At 41.1% G+C, this 20,190-nt stretch overlaps 1 protein-coding gene across 3 annotated transcripts in view; it reads left to right on the top strand.

Moving 5' to 3' along the window:
* TMEM117 (transmembrane protein 117) overlaps window positions 1-20,190 on the top strand; it is a 320,755-nt gene that overhangs the window by 139,055 nt on the left and 161,510 nt on the right. For all 3 annotated transcript variants that reach the window (XM_048835994.2, XM_075124394.1, XM_075124395.1), the window contains exon 4: window positions 11,263-11,362. In XM_048835994.2, coding sequence (XP_048691951.1) covers window positions 11,263-11,362 — 100 coding nt within the window. The remainder of the gene's footprint in view (window positions 1-11,262; window positions 11,363-20,190) is intronic.

The raw sequence follows: 20,190 nt of genomic DNA, 5'->3' as shown, positions 1-20,190 counted from the left end.
TAAATTGGAATTAATATTGGTATTACATTGTTCCTCCTTTTTTCTGTTTTCATTGTGCTTCATATTTTGTATGAAAATACAGAACAGCATTGTAAGGGGTCAGGGAAGCAGGAAGTTTGGGCAACTAACGAGGAGAAAATAGATTTTTCTGGCACCTGGGAAGGAGCAGGAGGCAGTTTGACATTGCGAGATAAACACATTAATGGGAAATTTCTCCTAAATAGTTAAAAATATTGGCACTTATATTTTCAACATTTGGTTTCAAAGTTAAGTGCCAACTGAGATAAATCCATGCCTCTCAGAAGTATTGCTTGAGGCTATCAGACACTATTGCATCATTTTGTATTTGTTTCACATTTGGAAGAGTTTCTCCACAACTTGGAGTGCTAGGAACCTTTTTTTAAAGAAAAGCTTGGATTGTGAAGCACAATTCTGAAACAAAGAGTAGATTCTGTGGCAAATTCTGTGGATGTGGAATCATAAAGCACTGATGATACTATAAAAAGAGCACTGATGATACTATAAAAACTTTCTCTTGATTTTTTTCTGCACCATCTAGACTTTTCAGGTAATTATTTGCTCAAAAAATTGATGTCTGAGTTTCCAGTCTGAGTATTTGGTCATAGGTGAACAGGTACCTCTGTCCTTTACAGCCTTATCTGCACTGCCAAAAAGGTGACCCATAATTCACCACTGGTGAAGTTCCATCAATGGCAGCACTGATGGAAGCTGTAATGTACATAGGGTGAGGTATTTTTACCACTGTCTCATCTCACCCTGCTCTGAGCTGTAAGCAGAGTTAGATGGAATGTTGGTAAAATTACAGGTGAGTCGTGTAACCCTTCTGCCCGCCAGAGTTGGCAGCAACAAGGGCCGGGTTCAATATCTAGGGGATCCATTCCAATAACACAATGCAACCCGGCTCGAGCCCCCACCCAGTGACCTGGGATAAATATATACCACCCCCCGCTGGGCGCCTCCAAGAGGCAATACTTCCCCTCTCGCAAGCACCTAGTCTGAGTAGCAAAAGCCTTTTAATAACAGAGAGAAACAATGTGGCATTATGTTTGGGAAACACCACCAACAGGATTCATAACACAACCCATGAGCAAAAAAAAAAACCCACCCCAAGCAAATTGGGGCATGCCCTTTTCCCTTTGGTTCTTGAGTCCAGCAACCCCAAATCACCCAAAGTCCCAAAAGTCCAATGCCCCAAAAGTCTCTGTCCCTGGTCAGGGCAGCCCCAGAGTTCGAAAGTTTATCTGCGGAGCTTTACCTCCCAACCTGGGTGGAAATGGGACGGGGGTAAGAGGCACCTTACATGATCTGAAACTGACCGCCCCATAGCTCCATAGCAGCGCTCCGCCAGCCGCCCCACGAACTCCTTCGCTCAGCTGCGCTCCGCCAGCCGCCCCACGAACTCCTTCGCTCAGCTGCGCTCCGCTCCGCCAGCCGCCCCACGAACTCCTTCGCTCAGCTGCGCTCCGCTCCGCCAGCCGCCCCACGAACTCCTTCGCTCAGCTCCACAAGCAGCTCCTGCCATCCACAAACTGCTCCACCAGCCGGTCCACAAGGCACTCCAGCCGGCCCACCAACTGCTCCACAATATAGCTTCAGGCTCCCCCACTACTTAACACAACACTCAGTGATTTCAGCTCTTAGGTGAATTCAGCTTGTAGTAGGGGAGCCCCAGTGCTGGTGCACTGTCAGCCCAAATTGAGCTCAGCAGCCTATAGCTAGACTTCTAATGAAATCAAAATTAGCTCTGATATTCCACAGTGGAGAGAGGAGGAAGTGCAATTAGCATGTAAGGCCCTCACCAAGGGGCCCATGCCACCAAGTGTTAATACTTGTCCCCAGCCTCTCTCCATTCACACAGTTTTGGAACCCATGACCCTTGCCTAGCGAGTGCTACTTAGTTGATGGTGAATCCCTCCATCATAACAAAAGGCCACGTACAGTTCCAAGCACAGTTCCCATAATCAGGGTAATAACAATTTATTCTTCCTGCCCCAATAACAGAGACACTGGGGATCCCACAGCAGCCAAAGTGACCATTTGGGCAGCTATGGTCTCATTCTAGGCATGGTGGGTGTGCCTATGCAAATGAGATCGGCCCCTGAAGTTCTTTTCCACAACTTGCCACACCTCACCACCAGATGTCAGGGTGGAGCTCATCCTTACACTGCTTACATCCGCATTACAGGTGAGTCGCATCATACGCGCATTTATCTCACGCGAATTCAACTATACACGCTCGGCAAAAAAAAAGAAAAATAACAAGATACCTGTAAATATTGTGGGCGATTCACCCGCCATTCCACTCAATGAGCATATGCCCCGGAGTGAGCGTGAGATGAGAGATGTGAATCTGCTGTTCCCTCAGTCGGTCTCAGTTCCCGCGTGCCTCTCATAGTGTAAGCATCTCGCCACACTGAGTGTGATTCTAGTGTTTAAAGATACGTATTTTTTGTACAACATGGCCCCTAAATGCAAACCAAATACTTCATCTGGTGCTCAACCGAAGAAAAAGTGATCTGTTCCAATGCTAGAGGAAAAACTGACTGTGTTGGACTTATTGAGGGACGGTATGTCGGTCTCCAACGTGGCGCGTAAATATGGCCACAACGAACCTAGCATCCGTGCCATCAAGATTCAAGAGAGAGAAATTCTTCAAGCCGTGGCATCAAGTGCTCCAATAACTGCTAAGGTGATGAGCCAGGTGCGTGATAAGACTTTAGTGAAGACTGAAAAGCCATTAAACTTATGGCTGGAAGACATGAACCATAAACATGTGCCTATCGATGGCAACACATTGTGAGAAAAGGCTCTTAGCCTCTATGCGCTGTTCAAACCTCCCACCAAAGAGGGACAGCCTTCTGATGAGAAGGAATTCAAAGCCAGCCAAGGTTGGCTTAACAGTTTTGGGAACCGCTTCAACCTCAAAACATGCAGACTACTGGTGAAGCTGCATCTGCCAATGAAGAATGGTCTAATTTCTGAATACAATCCCTCTATGGAACAAAGCCTCAAAATCACACGTAGTATTACAGACGATTTGAGACCCTATCAAGAAATGTTTGAGCAGCTCAAGAGACAACAGCGACAGTTGCCGATCACCATGTTTTTCAAGGAAAAACAACCAGCAGCAGATGAGCCTGCGCAATCAACTTCTCGAGCTGAACCAGAGCCAACCACTTCATCTACGACTCACTCTCCATCACCCAAGCTCTCCGTCACCTCCGTCTCCTGGATCGACATCAAGCCCTGACACCCCCTGTAATTACCCCCTGTAATTTAAAATACAGTGCTGTAAAATTATATTTTGCATATGTACTCATTATATACTGTACATTACTGTATACATTATATATTTATACATATTACTGTACAGAGTTGTATACACAAAATCATGCACAGTATACTGTACTTTATGGGTGATTGAAGGGATTTTCAAGGGTAATTTTGACTATACGCGATTTTAGCCTTACGTGCTGACTTCAGAATCTAACCTGCGCGTACGATACGACTCCACTGTACATACTTTCCACTATTGCTATCACTAGTGGTGAATGTCAGTGGAGACCAGTCTGAATCCTGCAAAGGAGAAGTTGTCTCAGACTTGCTTCTTTCCATGCACATGAGGATTTTGCTATGTTAAAGTTAATTCCTTGTGCAGCACTATGCAAATATATCCTTCGAGGTCAAATAATGGTGCAGTATACTTTAAAGAAAATGTGTACTTTTATTAAAACTTGAAAATTGAGAATCTCTCTCAACTGCAGTAATTGAAACCAAATAAAAAATTATATTCCTAATAGTGGCCAAATTTCTGCAATCACATATTTTGTTGTGTTCTCAAATGAAAATTATTCCAATAGAACATAAAAGAAACAGAATAATTTTATGCCACTAGCATTAAAAAGGAATAGAAAGTAGTGCATTTCTGTTGTCATTTTGAATGAGGCAATGGTAAAGCCAGATATTGTTTCCTGATGTTTCACATGAAGTTGTTCTTTATTTCATTTGTAGTTAATGAATACAGCTAAAAATATACACAGGTTATATTGCTTAATAGCATCTTTGTAATAATTTATTAGATTAATTATAAGTCACAATTTGATACTCATCTACATTATATATCTAAATTAGGCCTTAATTATTTTTAAAATCAAGCGCATCATTTACACCAGGTTATTATATATTAACAGCACGTACGTGTGTATGTGTGTGTGATGAAATGGCAAATGCTTTGGGCTAGTGTTGCAGATCAGATAGAAAATGGCACTTTGAAAGTGGTGAGTAGAGAAGTTCTCCTTCCTGGGTGCTCCATGCTTTATTTTATGCAACAAGGTGACTGCAGACTTTATATTTGCCCTACCCCAAAAACAACAAAAAATATTCTGACTAAAGCTCTGTTTTTGAGGTGCCTGGCCCAAAATTGATACAAAGCCAAAGGATGATGACAAAACCAAAAATAAAGCAAATGGGTTTGCTTGACTTCAACTTCCAAGGGACCATCAGTACACTCTGACTCCTTCTAGGTCTTTCTCCATATTTGGGCATTACTGTCACCATTCACAATTTTACCATGAATCTCGAGATAGTTTACGTTCTTTTTAAAGCCCCAGCTAAAGCATACTTTAATAAACTCAGAGAAATGGTAGGTAAGGTCCCATGGGAAGAAAATCCAAGTGAAAAAGAAGTTCAGGAGAGCTGGCAGTTTCTCAAGGAGGCAATATTAAAGGTACAATGGTAAATTATCCTTCTGTGAAAGAAAGCTAGAAAGAGTAGTAAGAGACCAATATGGTTCCATCAAAAGCTCTTTAATGACCTGAAAATCAAAAAGGAATCCTACATAAAGTGGAAACATGGAAGAATTGCTAAGGAGGAGTACAAAAGAATAACACAAGCATCTACAGACAAAACCAAAAAGGGTAAGGTACAAAATGGTTACACCTAGCAAGGGACATAAAAGGAAAATAAGAAGAGATTCTTGAACTGAATTAGGATCAAGAGAAAGATGAAGTAAAGTGTAGGTCCTCTACTTAGCAGGGAAGGAGAGCTAATAACTGATGACACCAAGAAGGTTGAGGTGTTTAATGCGTGTTGCGCTTCAGTCTTTACTAAAAATGGCGACCAGATACTCAACACAATTAATATTAAAAATAAGGAGGAAGGAATGCTAGCTAAAATAGGGAAAGAACAGGTTAAAGAATATTTAGATAAATTACATGTATTCAAGTTGCCACAGCTTGATGAAATTCACCCTAGGGTTCTTAGAGAACTAGCTGAAGCCATCTTGGAACTGATAGCAATTAAACGGGAGAACTCCTGGTGGACAGATCAGGTACCAGAGGACTGGAGAAGGGCAAACGTGGTACCCATCTTTAAAGAGGGGAACAAATAAGAACCAAGAATTATAGACCAGTCAGCCTGACTTCAATAACTGCAAAGATACTGGAATGAATTATTAAAAACCAATTATCCAAGAAGATAATAGGATAAGTAATAGCCAACATGGATTTGTGAAGAACTAATTATGCAAAACCAACGTAATTTCCTTCTTTGACAGGGTTACTGGCCCAATGGATAGGGGAGAAGCAGTAGATGGGATATATTTTGATTTTAGTAGGACTTTTGACACAGTCCCCCATGACATTCTGATAAGTAAACTAGGGAAATGTGATCTAGATGAAATTTACTATAAAGTGGCTGCATAACTGATTGAAAGACCATACTCAAAGAGTAGTTATCAGTGTTTTGCTGTCAAACTGGGAAGGCATATCTAATGGCATCCCACAGAGGTCAGTTCTAGGTCCAGTACTATACAATATTTGCATTAATGACTTGGGTACTGGAGTGGAGAGTATGCTGTAAAATTTGCAGATGACACCAAGCTGGGAGGAATTGCTAGCACTCTGGAGGACAGGATTAGAATTCAAAACAACCTTGAGAAGTTATAGAATTGGGTTGAAATTTGCAAGATGAAATTCAATAAAAACAAGTGTAAAGTACTGCACATAGAAAGGAAAAATCAAATGAACAATTACAAAATGGGGAATAATTGGCTAGTTAATAGTACTGCTGAAAGCGATTCAGGGGTTATAGTGGATCACAAACGGAATGAGTCAACAGTGTGATGCAGCTGCAAAAAGGCTAATATTCTGGGGTGTATTAACAGGAGTGTCATATGTAAGACATGGGAGATAATTGTCCCGCTCTACGTGGCACTGGTGAGGTCTCAGCTTGAGTACTGTGTCCTATTCTTGGCACTATATTTAAAGAAAAATGTGGAAAAATTGGAGAGAGTCCAGAGGAGAGCAACAAAAATGATAAAAGGTGGAGAAAACCTGACCTATGGGGAAAGGTTAAAAAAAATGGGCATATTTAGTCCTGAGAAAAGAAGACTGAGGTGGGACCTGATAACAGTCGTCAAATATATTAAGGGCTGTTATAAGGAGGACTGTGGTTAATTGTTCTCACTGAAGATAGGACAAGAACTAATGGGGTCTGCAGCAATGGAGATTTAGGTCAGAAATTAGGAAAAACTTTCTAAGAGGGTAGTTAAGCAATGGAATAGGCTTCCAAACACCTGTCAGGTACGATCTAGGTTTGCTAGGTTCTGCCTCAGTGCAGGGGGCTGGACTTTATGCCTTCTCAAGGTCCCTTCCAGCCCTACATTTTGCTGATTCTATGATTCGTGGTATCGGCCGATTACTTGAGAATTTCTGCTTTCGTTAAAAAAATTAAGTTAATTTCTAGTTAATTCTAGTCAGGGTTGCGGAAGAAAGTTTGAAAATATGAAGTTTAAAGGCTCAAAAAACAGAAGAGAAAAAGAAGAACCCCAAATGTATTATTTTAAAAAAATGCTATGATTTTTAAGCCAGTCTCATGATTTAGAGTGTGACGTGATTTTCAATGCTTGGGGTTGGCAATACTGAGAAAGGGGTATTGTTTATAAACTTATTTCCCAGCATGCCTTATTCTCCTGGGTCTCTGAGGGAGACTGACTGAAACAACCAAGAACTAGCTATTATGAAGTCCTTTCTCTTTACTAAATCCGCAAGATCTTACTTTAAACTCAACATTGTTCCTCTTCCTTGTGGTTGTATTCTTCTTTTTCTGCATCAGAAGGGTTTGCAACCCTGGTGCAAGGTTTCAGGATGCATTTCTGACCTTCTCAGAGAATTCTCACTCACCTACTCAAACCTCAGGGAGATGTGTGTGGTGGGGTATACTTTCTTGAATTATTTTACTTTAAATTATTTATTGTGGTAAATTCCCCTGATCACAGTATCAAGGTGATGATCATTGTATATTGCATTTCCTCAGGAGAAGCTGTCTGATGTACTGTATCAGCTATAGTGAATGCTCTTAAAGTTGTTTCATTCAGATGATCTTCCACGTCCATGTCACTGCAGTCGTGAAATCTGCTTCTTGGCACCTAAGAAATGATGCCAGAATTTTCTTTCATTCTTCTGACAGAGATTCTAATCCCTGCTTTTTTGTGCTGCTTAATTGAGTATTACAATGCTTGTCTTGTAGTATTTGGTTTGTCATTTGATTAACAGTCTGCATTTGGTACCAGGATTCATTTGAGTACTTGGAGTTTTCACAATGTGATCCGGTCCTGGCGCAATTGCACAGCATAGCAGTCAAGTTCTGCAATAATTCTAAAAATGTTTATGCAGATTTTTTTTAAATAAAGCCCTTCACAGAGAGGGACCTGACAGCATTTGTGAGTTAATGAGTCTATATATGGGTACCACTCTGTCTGCAGAAGTTAGAATCTACTGAAAGTGGTTGAGCAAGTTCTGCTAATTCATTGTGGAAGGTGTGGCTTATTAATAGGACCAGTTTATAAGAAAGGTCGGTGTGGCTGAGTTTTATGTTCTTTATTATTATTTGAGTTCTCAATAAAGCCAAACCCCAGAAAAGAACAAGTCTGACCTTTCACAGCATGTGTGGATTTTATCTGGGTCAGTGTGTCCCTTGCTCAGACTGGGTCAGATTCTGTGATGTGCTTCTTAGGAAGGGCAGCACAGAATGCCCAGCTATGGAGATGGGGATGTACAAGTAGCTTTAATGACTTTCTAATTCTGCTTCTTTAAGTGGCTGGCACAGCCCCAGGGCTGCACTAATTAATTTACAGCAGTCTTGCACAACTGCCTGTGCGTGGCTCTCCTTCTCAACCCTTACACACTCCTACGCAGAGGGCTGCAAGATGAAGAGACATAGAACCACATAAGGAAATTCCCCAGAAGGCCATTCCAGGCCCTTAAGCAACAGAAGCTAAATAAGTGGCCTGTTTTTCAGATGGGGTGAGATCCTTTGCTTCTTGGTACCTTGTGCAGTCATTTGCTACACCTGTTGAAAATGGTTCTAAAAGGCTACCAGTCAGAATTACATTGCTTTACACCAACTTTACACAAGATGACACAGGACGTGGAGAATCAGGCCCATTTACTATTTTTGGCCAGTCACCCACACACCAGGCATCATCTATGGTTGCCAGCCCTCCAGGATTGGCCTGGAGTCTCCAGGAATTAAAGATTAATCTTTAATTAAATATTATGTCATATGAGGAAATCTCCAAGAATAAATCCAACCAAAATTGGCAACCCTAGCATCATCACTGTCCATTTTCTTGATAACACCCTCACTTTAGGCACCCCAGCTTGAGTATTTTTGGGTTTTCAGAAGTGACAGTGTCTTAGATGTTGAGACCAGACAACAGAGAAGGGAAAAAATTAAACACGTTTAACTTGACTTTATGGGACACATTTAAAAATTGCTTATAACAATCTCTCTCTTTTTTTGAGCAGTCCAACAGGAAATCTGAGCTTACATTTACATGCTGTTCAACTGATTAACATAATAGACATCATCATGGTTTGTTTTGTTAATGACATGCTAGCTAAAATATCTCTAAATTAGCTTTTAATCCAAGAGCCATTATGGTCTGCCAGGCCATACATCTGTGCTAAAAGTAGGTTATTACCTCACACTGTAACTTACTGTTCCCAAATACAGATACAAGGCCATATCCTTCTACTGGATCAATGCAGGCAAAATTTGACTTTAATGGGCTCCACATAGGCACAGGGGGTCCACCTGCACAGATACAGTTGCAGGGTCTGGCCCATAAGCTCCTAGATACTATGGTGATGGATTCATAATAAGCATTTAGATAGATTTGCATGTAACTCCCATTTCCGCCCTGGGTTACTCGGGAGCAGGCAACACTCACCTGTGTGCCTGATGTTGTTGACATTAAAGAAGATCCTGAGTATCCCAGTGGTCCTGCTGGATAGGTAGGAATCCTCTATTCACCCCTCTGCTGCAGTCCCTTCACTCCTAAAATTGGCGGTGCCTCCACCTGGCTGTCCCCTCCACACACTCAAAGGTGAGCCTTGGGAAACTCCAGGAATAAATCTATTCTAATAATAAATAATATAATCTGTGGTATGGGTGTAACTCAAATACCAATTATAAATAATGTACATTCAATATACTTAAAATGGAGTTAATGCACCTTTACTTAACAACTTAAAAAATCAGGGTATAACAGACTAAGATTATATGTCACTACTAATTTAAATCCATAGGGGCAGTTGAATAAAATCAATTAACAAATATACAGTAATAAACTTATCTAACTGGCATTTACACTGCCACCATTTACCCAACCCCGGAGTGTACACTCCTCTGGATTTCAGAGTCCTAGGCGCTTGCGTGGGCGCGCTTGGGGATCTGCAGCTGGAGACAGTGCTTTGTTGGTTCTGTGTATCAGTCCAGCCCAGGCCACAAGCTGCGCAACCCCTGTGACGATTGGAGCCAGCCCCACCACATGTCAGCAGCTCTGGGTCCTGGTTCGGTGGGAAGATCACTCTGCCTCTCCTCAGACGCCGTCTTCTGCTGTGCCCCCTCCCTTGCACCTACTTTCCCAAACCAGAGTGGGGGTTACTCAGAGCTCCTTCACTACAGGCCCACCTCAGTCATCTCTAGGCACAGTCTCTGCCCTGGCTCCAGTAAAGCCACCAACCACCCCTGAGGCTCCCTGCTCAATCAAAGCCCCTGCAGGCTCTCAACAGCTCCTGATATAGACAGAGCTCCACAGCAGCAATCTCACTCCTTTTCCCAAAATGGTGTCCACTGCCTGCTCTCCTTGCAGGAGGAAGTCTCCCCCTCTTTCCCCAAGGCATTATGGGAGTTGTAGTCTCTGAGGCTAGATTGCAGCACACAGGCTTTTCCCTGGAACACTCCCAGTAAAGTTCAGAGGTCCTTCTAGTAAAGGGTGCCTACATGCACAATAGATAACACTAGTTTCCAAGAAGTTGTTACAGTCAGTTGGCTTCATCATCCATATCCTTGAACATGCATAACATTTATATAGTCTGTTTTAAGAAGCCCGTAAATACATTTTTACTTGAAAAGATACAATGTAAGACCTATTATTGTTCAACTTATTAGCTCTTACATAAATGAGCAAGAACAAGCTTTTCTTTAAAAATAAACAAAGAGATTGCTAACAAAGGAAATAAATATGCACTACGCTGTGAGTAAGAAAGTTCAAATTTAGAATTGGTATTTGTAGTTCCCAACTTGAGCCTTTGTGCTGAGCTTGAAGTGGATAGAAGACCATCGTGTGATGTTACATATTCCATTTGCTCCATTGCTTGAGTAGAATATTTGGGTTTTTGTTTTGTTTTTTGTTAACTCCGTCCTTCCCTGAACATAGCTTAATGTGTGTGAAAATACATTTCCATTCATTTTTAGATAAAGTATGTCCATGGAGATTTTGAAATTTAACAAGAACATGAGACAATTGCTTCTCACTAGAATTAAATGAAGGGTATTTTTACTCTAATGTTAAAAGACACATGGTTGTACAATTCACAGAATTTTAAGGTCAGGTGGCTCAATTATTTTTAAAGAGAGATGAAAGGACTATTTTTATGGGAGCTCTCCAATTGACAGAATGCTACAGTTCTGTTTGTGCTCAGGGAGAGGTGAAAAGTATAGAACTCTTGTTACAGTCTTCAGAAGCTTTTGTCAGTCTTTTGGCTTAAAAACATAGCATGGTTGTACAACTGTATTCACTTCTCCATCTCTAATTGGAACTGACTCCGGTAGATGTTAGATCTGGCCGAATGTGTGATCATACAAAAGCTGGAAAATCTTTCATGTTAAAAATATTTCTCCTCAGTAAAACAAATGAATGTGTGTAACTTACAGTCTGTGTGCTTATTTCCACAGGGCATACATCATAACAGACTTTATGGGCATCAGGAACGAAAGTTTTATGAAGGTTGCTGCAGTGGGGACTTGGATGGGAGACTTTGTCACAGCTTGGATGGTAAGAAATGTAATAATATACTTTAAATGCAAAACACAAAAACTGTATCACTGTTGACTAAAGCAACAAAATCCTGAACCACTTAAAATCTAAACAATGTTTCAACTCAGACAAGTACAGATGTAACAATGGCAGGGTTTGGTAATGAGCTGGGAATCCAAAGGAGAGCCCATTAAAATGAATTGGGTCCTAATTTTACTCTTCTCATGTCAGTGAGAGTTTTGTCACTGAATTCTGTGGAAGCAGAATTGGGCCCCTTCTTTGCTGTGGAATAGCACCAAGACAACATAGTGGCAAAGTGAAAAAGCAAGTAACAGCACAGTCTCCATCTATAGTGACAAGGAGAAAGTCGAGGAGGAAGACTTGACTGAGCAAACTGATTCTAAGAATGAAGCGAGAAAAGAAAAAGGAAGAGAACCAATAATATGTCTAAGATATACTCAGATATTGTCTGGAAAAAGCCATCTAAAGGGACATTATCCGATTAAATTTGCCCCACATTTAGGTTTTTGAAAAATAAGCTTTTACGAAACCTAAGACTAAATGTTTTCATGGAGCTGCTTTAAATTCCAATGAAAACCATTTTTAAAAAGCATGTTCCCTTGCCATGTTTGCAAACCAAACATGTTAGCAATGCATGAGAATGGGAAAGTGACAACTAACTACACACCGAAGTGAATTTACTCATATATTTCTTTGTCTGAGCTGAAAGAAGTACACTTTTTAAAAACAGCATGAATAGTTTAAAGTAAATAAGATTTTTTAATTCTGTTGATTTAAATAATTGAAGGTTTTAATTTGAATATAGGCGAGATTTATTTTTAGAGAGATCTGATTCTGCCACCACTGATGTCAATGGTGGCTCTTCAGAGAGAAGTAGCATCTACAATTTTAACCTTACAGAATCCATTGAAATTCATTTGCCATTTTCTTTTTCAGGCAGTTTTGCTTTCTCTAACCAATCAATGGTGCCCCAATTTGTGACCCCAAAAGAGACAGCAGTGTTCAAGTTGCTTTTCCATTAATGCAGGAAATACAGCTCTGAACACATTTCAGAGGAGTACAGACAGATGGGGAGAAGGTGTCAGCATTTGACATGTCTAGTTAGTACTCACTGCTACCTGTGACATAAAGCACTGAAAACAAAGTACCAGAATAGAAAGAATCTTAGGGTATCTATAAGAATTAGGAGCAAGAACTGCTGGTACCATTTCTTAGTCCTTGGGGAATCATCTGAGTTTCTCCCCATTTATCTTCTAACTTCTACATATTTTGAGCATCATCAAGGATTTTTTCAGGATATTGTACAGTAAGTGTCAGTGGCTTGTCCAAGACAAATTACCATCTACAAAATGGTGGCCATGAAAACCAAATACACATCAAATCATCCAACTGAACGGGTTTAGAATAAGAACATTGCACAGCTGATCTGTGGACTTGATGTTGACATTTAATGTGTCTTTCTATCAAACCAGTAATAAAATTCATGGCTGCATCTGAACCTCATTAGCATGGTCCTTCTTTTATGGACTTCCACAGCTTTATGCAGCTATGCAAGGAAAGATGAGGTATGATCTAAACCAAATGGAGTGGGGTCATGTCTATTGTAGATATATGGCTCATGGTTCAAATGGTGGATTACGTGTTGGTCACAGTACATTAGGCGGTGTTCCAATATGTCAGCTCTTCGCCCATGTCCTCCAAAGTACGTGTCACAAAGAAACATGCAGTACAGTGTATTATCACTTTAGTCATTGTATAAAACAGTTGACGGGTCAGTTTGCTATGCAAATGTCTGAGTTCAGAGGCCACTAGCATCCTGGACTCCCTTTTCATATGTGAATCTCTCTCCCTGTAACCCTCATTGCTGAGCATATTAAAATCACTTGGGGATGTCATGCATGTTAGCTTGTTCTCTGCTTCCTTCCACTGTGATATGTTGAATTTGAAGGTAGAGCACTATGAAAAGCAAAATGGTTTGTGGCTTCCCTTCAGTTTTTCACTGATTTCCACTAAAAAGGCTGTTTGATTTTAGAGGCAACAAAGGAGGTGTGTGCTCTTGCACATAGCTAATATGGGAACACTTACTTCTGTATAGAATTTCAACTTACGTTTTATCCACAAATAACAGCATTCCTTGGGGGAAATGATAGTTTTTCCAACCTTCTGAAATGTGCAAATTCTTACTTGCAAAATTTGAATTCACATGGGCAAAGCCTCAAAGCAAAAGTGAATAGTGAGACTGCTGCTGCTGGATCAGTCCTGCTATCCACTTTGCTGCACATAATGTGGAAACAGCAGACTACAGCAGCGGCAGTGCTTCAAAGCTGCTAGGCCTAACAGTATCAAAAAAGCACCAGTAGCAGTGTCATCAGGAGGCAGACTGAGGTATGCTGACAGGAGAAAGCCATGAACATGCTGCTGCGTAAAAGTCTCCCCTAGAACTTGAATATTTTTGTGGAAAAATCCATCACAGAATTCAGGACCCTCTCCTGTTCTACCATTAATCTCAGTGACCATTCCTGTCCACTCCTTTGGAAGCCATGGCAAATCATTTTAGCTATGAACAGGTGCGGTATCATGCTTTTCCGGCTATTTGGACTTGCTTAACAACGTTGTGAATGCTAATCAAGGGACTGAGATATCTTGAAGTGGCACAAGTGACTTGTAGGCACTTTCTATTCTGAGAAGTCCTCCAATACTGGCAGAGCTATAAAGAGGAAAAGAAGGAGAGAAACATCCAGTTTTGTGGCAGGTTCTAATTTACTGTAACCATTATATTCTAATATGCTTAAGAGGCTTCTGCAATAACTAGAAGTCAGCCATGCCTATGGTATTAAGTATAAGATGAGTAAAAGCAGGTGGTATTCTCATTTTTGTGTACTGGAATCCTGTTGGAGTTCAGATCCCCATGCTCTGTTGAATTGGTGGCTGCAGAAGTCAGCACTGATAATGTCAGTATGAGTTGTGGACTTTCATTTGCAAAATGAATAAGAAATAAAAAAATGCTATTCTAGCACGGGGTAAGACATTTCTTAGAAGTTGTCTTAGGATTCTAATATCAGGAACATATTTGAAAGGGAAGAGTGTACTTTGGAAACATTGCATGATTCATATATGGAAATGGGAATTTACCTCCTAAACCCACTCCTTGTGGACATTGGCTCACTCTGTGTCAGGTCTGATCCAGCTCCAACTGAAGTCAATGAGAGTCTCTCATTAAGTTTAAAAGAGCTGACTGAGCCCTAGGCATACAAGCAGGGAGCATGACAAAGAGCTGCTCTTCCTTTCTGCCCCTGCCTAGTGGCTGACTATAGTTGTACTTCCTGAGGTCTGCCCACAGTGTTAGACTCTCCAAATGGGTCTGGAAAGGGAGGGTTGCAGACAAGACACTGACTACCCCACCCTTCTGCACTTGTCCAGGTGTGAGATGGGCGGAACGTATGCTTCACATTTGAAATGGTGGCAGAGCTCCTGATCTGATGTGCCCAACCCATAACTCTCCAGAGGCAGAGGCTCAATAGGTCAGAATACCTCCAGATAGTCCTGTTGCAGAGTAGAGACTCTACCTCCCTTCCCTACAATATAGACCAGGGCTGGGTAAACTACAGCCTGCGGGCCGTATCCGGCACTCCTGCACTCCAACACCCTGCCCTGAGCCCCCAACCTCCTGCCCTGAGCCCCCTCCCGCCCTCCACATCCCTCCCTGTATCCCAACCCCCTGCCCTGAGTCCCCTCCCACACTCCGCACCCTTCCTGCACCCCAACCCCTTGCCCTGAGCCCCCAACCCCCTGCCCTGAGCCCCCTGCCACACCCCAAACCCCTGTTCTGAGCCCCCTAACTCCTGCCTTGAGCCCCTGCCGCACCCCCTGCACCCCAACCCCCTGCCCCAAGCCCCCTCCTGCACCCCAACCGTTTGCCCTGAGCCCCTTCCTGCACACCGTACCCCCTCCCATACCCCAGTCCTACATTCATGGCCCTGCATGCAATTTCGCCACCCAGATGTGGCCCTTGGGCCAAAAAGTTTGCCCACCCCGATATAGATTGAGGCCACTATACAACCTCTGTATTTTTGGATGGAAGAATTTGTCTATCAATAACTGCTGAGTAGGTTGCTTAGCTCTTTGTTTCAACCTTGTTAGCAATATATTCCTCACACACACACACTACTTGAATATATGATGTGGTGTAGGTTCAAGTAATATCAATAGTAGTTGTAAACTTTGTTCAGATTGTTTTATTTTTGCTCTTCTTTGTAGTAAGAGTAGCTTATTATTTCTTGCCCTGAATTCAATTTTTAAATAGTTCTGCATATCCCATTGGCAAGAATGTGTTTTATTTACAGTATTGGAACACATTTTGTTTGTGTCTATTTTGTTATCATTATGATTTTGAAAGACTGTATTTAGTTGAAGAAAGTGGGAGAACAAACTGTTAAAATGATATTTTTTCACAATGCAGCTCTTGTGTCTATTAGAACAGAAGATTATTTTAATCCTCATTTGTTCTCTCACAAGCTTGCCTATCTTGACATGCTAGAGGAAATAAGGACACACGGATACCAGGCACTTATTAGTTTGTGCCACATCTTTGTTTTTCTTTTATCTGCTAATGTATATGTTTTGTTATGGTTTGTTAAAACAAATTGAGCAGAGAAGGAATTCCACTTGATGCTGCAAAAACTTTTCAGTTGCTGAAAATAGCCTGTGCTAAAATGTACTACAGCCCAAATGGACAAAAATAAAATAATGAAGTGGTTGAAAAAGAAATCTCCTTTACTACAGGGCTGAATTTAAACAGAATGCATGTTTTGTATGCAAAAATAAAATGCAACATATTCTATAGAAATAGTAAAATTCCTGAGATACTGTCTTTGTTCCCTAGAAGTAGGTTTTAGACAGCCACAAATATTCACTCTAAAAGTGTATGTGAGTGAAAGAGTAATCCATCTGTCCACACATATGGTGAGAAAAGCAGAGAAGTTTGTTCTGCAGAGTACTGCATATTGTCTCATTCACAAACAGTGAAAGAACTACCGTTTGTGCTGCACCTTCCATGGCAGTGTGGCGTGTCATGAGCCCTGGAATGACTGACATTGCCTCTAACTCATTATTCTGTCAAGGGTTGGGCATGACAATTCAGATTATGATCAGTGTCAATCTTTTTGATTGTTTCCCTTTCACTGACATATCAAATGAGAGAATAAAGCTGTAATTGAATTTGAACTGGCATCTGAAATACAGGGTAGCTAACAACTCTGCTGTACTTCAGAGGTGGAAATGAAATTAAACCGTGAACCATGAAATAGAAGGAGAGGAATGGATGATAGACGTTGCTAAACTCACTTAACCACACTGCACACGGATGTAATTAATGACCTCATTGGAGGCAACAAGATTCTGCCCATTCATAGAAGTACGCATGGTGTCAAGTGCTCTTTCTCTCTCACTTCTTCCTTTCCCTTTTCCAGGGCTCAGTCCAGTGTCTGAGGGATTTCTGATTAAAAAACAGTTTAACAGGCTGTCCTGCAGCTAACTCATCCATTTCCCTGCAGCATTTATGTAGTAAAAGATCAAAACCCTAGTCCAGCAAAGTTTTCTTGGGCCAGAAGAGGACTTAACCTCCCTTTAATCATCCAACAATACAAGGCCAGAAGATGATAATGGATTGTGAGGGGCCCTATAGTTATAAAACTTACCTAGGATAGATGGAAATGAAAACAACTTTTCTTGATTGTTGGATCAAAGGCTGGTATGACATCTTTTTTCAGCATTAGTTTTCTAATTATCTTTTGATCAAAGACAACCTAGACATGTTGCCCTCATGTACACTGCTGTCCCTGATTCCTAGATGTAGTTATTGCCATGGAATTTGTTCAGCATAGCAAGCTTTTCTGTAAGAAAATCATGCACACATTTGAAAATAACACAGGAATCACTATATCGGAACAGACCACTGGTCCATTATGTCTAGGATCATGCCCTGGTCCATACTAGATGTTTCTGAACAAGGCTCACCTCCCTCCCCATGGTGCACCTAGACAGTTGCACAATGCTGTGCCTGGAGGTTATGGTGATTTCCTTCTGGATCCTGCAGTCGTGACCTAAAACCAAATATTTGGATTACCCTTATTTTAGACCTATCCATGCATGTTATTTGCCATAACAATTCTTAAAGTAGATCAGTACCATTCTAACAGTATCCAAAAGTCGTATGGTTCTGAGATTTTTAAAAATGCAAATACAGTATAATGCTGAATCTTAACGAAAAGTATTAGGCTAATCTGTTTTCCCAATGTTGCAGCAGAAAGATTTGGCTCTGTCACTTTCTCAAAAGACATGAGAGTGAGAGATGGAGAGCAAGCAGAATTTCTTCTATTGGAGCATCTGCTTTCCCAAGTCTCAAATCTTGTCCAGCTGATACGTTTTATAGAAAGAATCTATTATACAGTAGGTGTGTATATTAAGCAGAGAGTGGATAGCAGAGGATGATGCCTAGACTATGGAGTACAAAAGGAACGACATGTTCTGCACTAGAAGTGGTGCATAGACTTATCTGTGTGACTAAGTCACATCATTGCATACTTAGACATGTTATGCCCGGATCCTGAAACCACTGAGGTCTATGTCAAGCTTCCTACTGACTTCAGTAGGTATAGGATCAGGTCTGCTGTTTAACTATATCTTAATGGTGAGGACAGTATCTTTCAGACTGTTTTTTTGTGAATAATGCCCAGACAGAAGAGGGAAAACATGGCAAGAAAGATATGTGTCCTGAGATCTTAAATTTTGCATTATATCAGAATTCCTTTTCTTCCCCAATGGACTTTGCATTGGTGCTTTTGAGCCCTTTCTTCCTCCCACTTTTGATGATTAAAGAAGAAAACCACTGTGTGCTTCTTTATAATATATTCATAGACACATCCTTTTTAGTTTTAAGTTCTTTTTGGTCTTCATTTAAACAAATATTTGTCTCTATAGCACTAAACATTCTCTTTTGACATACAGTGTGTTGGGTTTTTTTTAATTGGATACTTTGGAAACCAAAAATATGTACCATCAAAAATAAATATAATAACAAAAATACAATAACCATCCAGCAATTCTACACTCAGAATTCCTTGCATGGCTGTTTCTAGCAATCCTACACTCAGATGTGATGTGTTCTTCACGTACACTGTAAAGGTGTGGGCAACTGAGGGGATACAGAGATGGCTCTGGAAATAGCCTGTTAGCCATCTGTACTTAGATCTCTTCAGAACAAGTTCAAGCTTCTGTTAAGGTCTTTAACATGGAACACATCCTATCGAGAACAGTTGTCTGACTCTGTACCCTAATGGCTGACTTGAAGAACACAAAAACCTTTTACATTGACAGAAAAATAAAGGATAATTTTTGGTGGAACTGAAGCCCTTGCCAACAGCTTCAAAAAGCCTGCCAAGATACAAAATGAGCAGACTTGTACCAAACTTGGAGCTGCAAGGCTGATATTATCATAAGAGAAGGATTCAATTGACCATGCAAATTGAGCTGCAGAACTGCAGTGGACTAAATATATGATCAAATAAGATCCCCTGCAACTTCCAAAGGGAAAGATGAGCAGCAGATGGCAGCAGCATGCAGCAAAGTTTTTCTTTAATCCTAAATTCCTTCAGGGTTTGTAAAAGGAGATATCTGAAACCCTGAGCAGGGGAAAGAGGAAATCAGGATAATCTGTGTACTGATAATGTACCATCACGTCACTCTTGACTCACAAGATGATGCTCTTGCACAGTGGATGTTAGGGGGCTTATTCCTTCACCCACTTACTTCCCTGGTCCTTCTCGCATGAACAGAGAGCAACAATACCCGAAGTCCAAAGGTGCAAACAATTCGATGTTTATTGGGGTGAACTTCCAGCAAGCATGATTCCAGTTTCCTTCCTTAGTATCCTCCTTCCCAGCTCTGACACCACAAAGCCTTACACCTGTGTCCCTGTTCCCATTCCTGCCCTTAGCCAAACACGATTCCAACTTCCTTACTCCCATTCCCTGTTCCCATCTCCCCCTTTAGCAAAACATGATTCCAATTTTCTTACCCCCATTCCCTGTTCCCATCTCACACCCCCACCCACACCCCGTCACTTCCTCATTGACTACAGATTATATAGTAAAACTTGAGTTCTGCTTAGCTGTACCTTAACCAATCATTTTCCTGAAATTTAACTAACCAATCCTAACATATTGTAACATGATTATGTAACCAATTATATCCCACCACCTTAATTAGTTTACACCCAGCAAAATTAAGTGGGATCTACAATGACAAGACAACACAGAAGTGAGGATTTCACATCCCAGCTATTGATAAGTGAGTTCTTGCCAGACAGGATGCTATCAAACTAAGTTTCCTTTTACATTTTCTAGGCACTTCCCTTTCTCTGGAGGTGATAGGAACTATCAGGACAGGATTGTATTCCTAACAGCCGAATAGCACCTTATTTCAGTGTGACTAGTTTGGAATGTGAGGATGTGACTGTTTGCTTCCCAGTTTATGGCTGCCTCTGCTGCTTAGCCAAAGGCCTTAGCCTAAGAACAGGGCCTCAGACTGTCACAGTAAGAGAAGGCCCTTACACCAGCAGACAGTGATTTTGATTCTTTCTTTTATACCTCTATCACTAGCCAAGTGATAAGAATACACCTAAATTCTTAGAGTATAGGCCTTTAAAGACAGGCCTGAATATCTATATCCTAACAGTGGAAACTACACATTTGCAACTGATAGAGAAAGAGAGAGAACATATCTGGTCTTTAAATGTGTTCTAATGAAGCTGGCTGGCTATGTACAAC

Source organism: Caretta caretta, chromosome 1 (genome assembly GCF_965140235.1).
Source record: "Caretta caretta isolate rCarCar2 chromosome 1, rCarCar1.hap1, whole genome shotgun sequence".
Taxonomy (NCBI): domain Eukaryota; kingdom Metazoa; phylum Chordata; order Testudines; family Cheloniidae; genus Caretta; species Caretta caretta.
The sequence above is the reverse complement of the archived record's forward strand: the minus strand, read 5'-3'. Positions and strand labels throughout refer to the sequence as shown.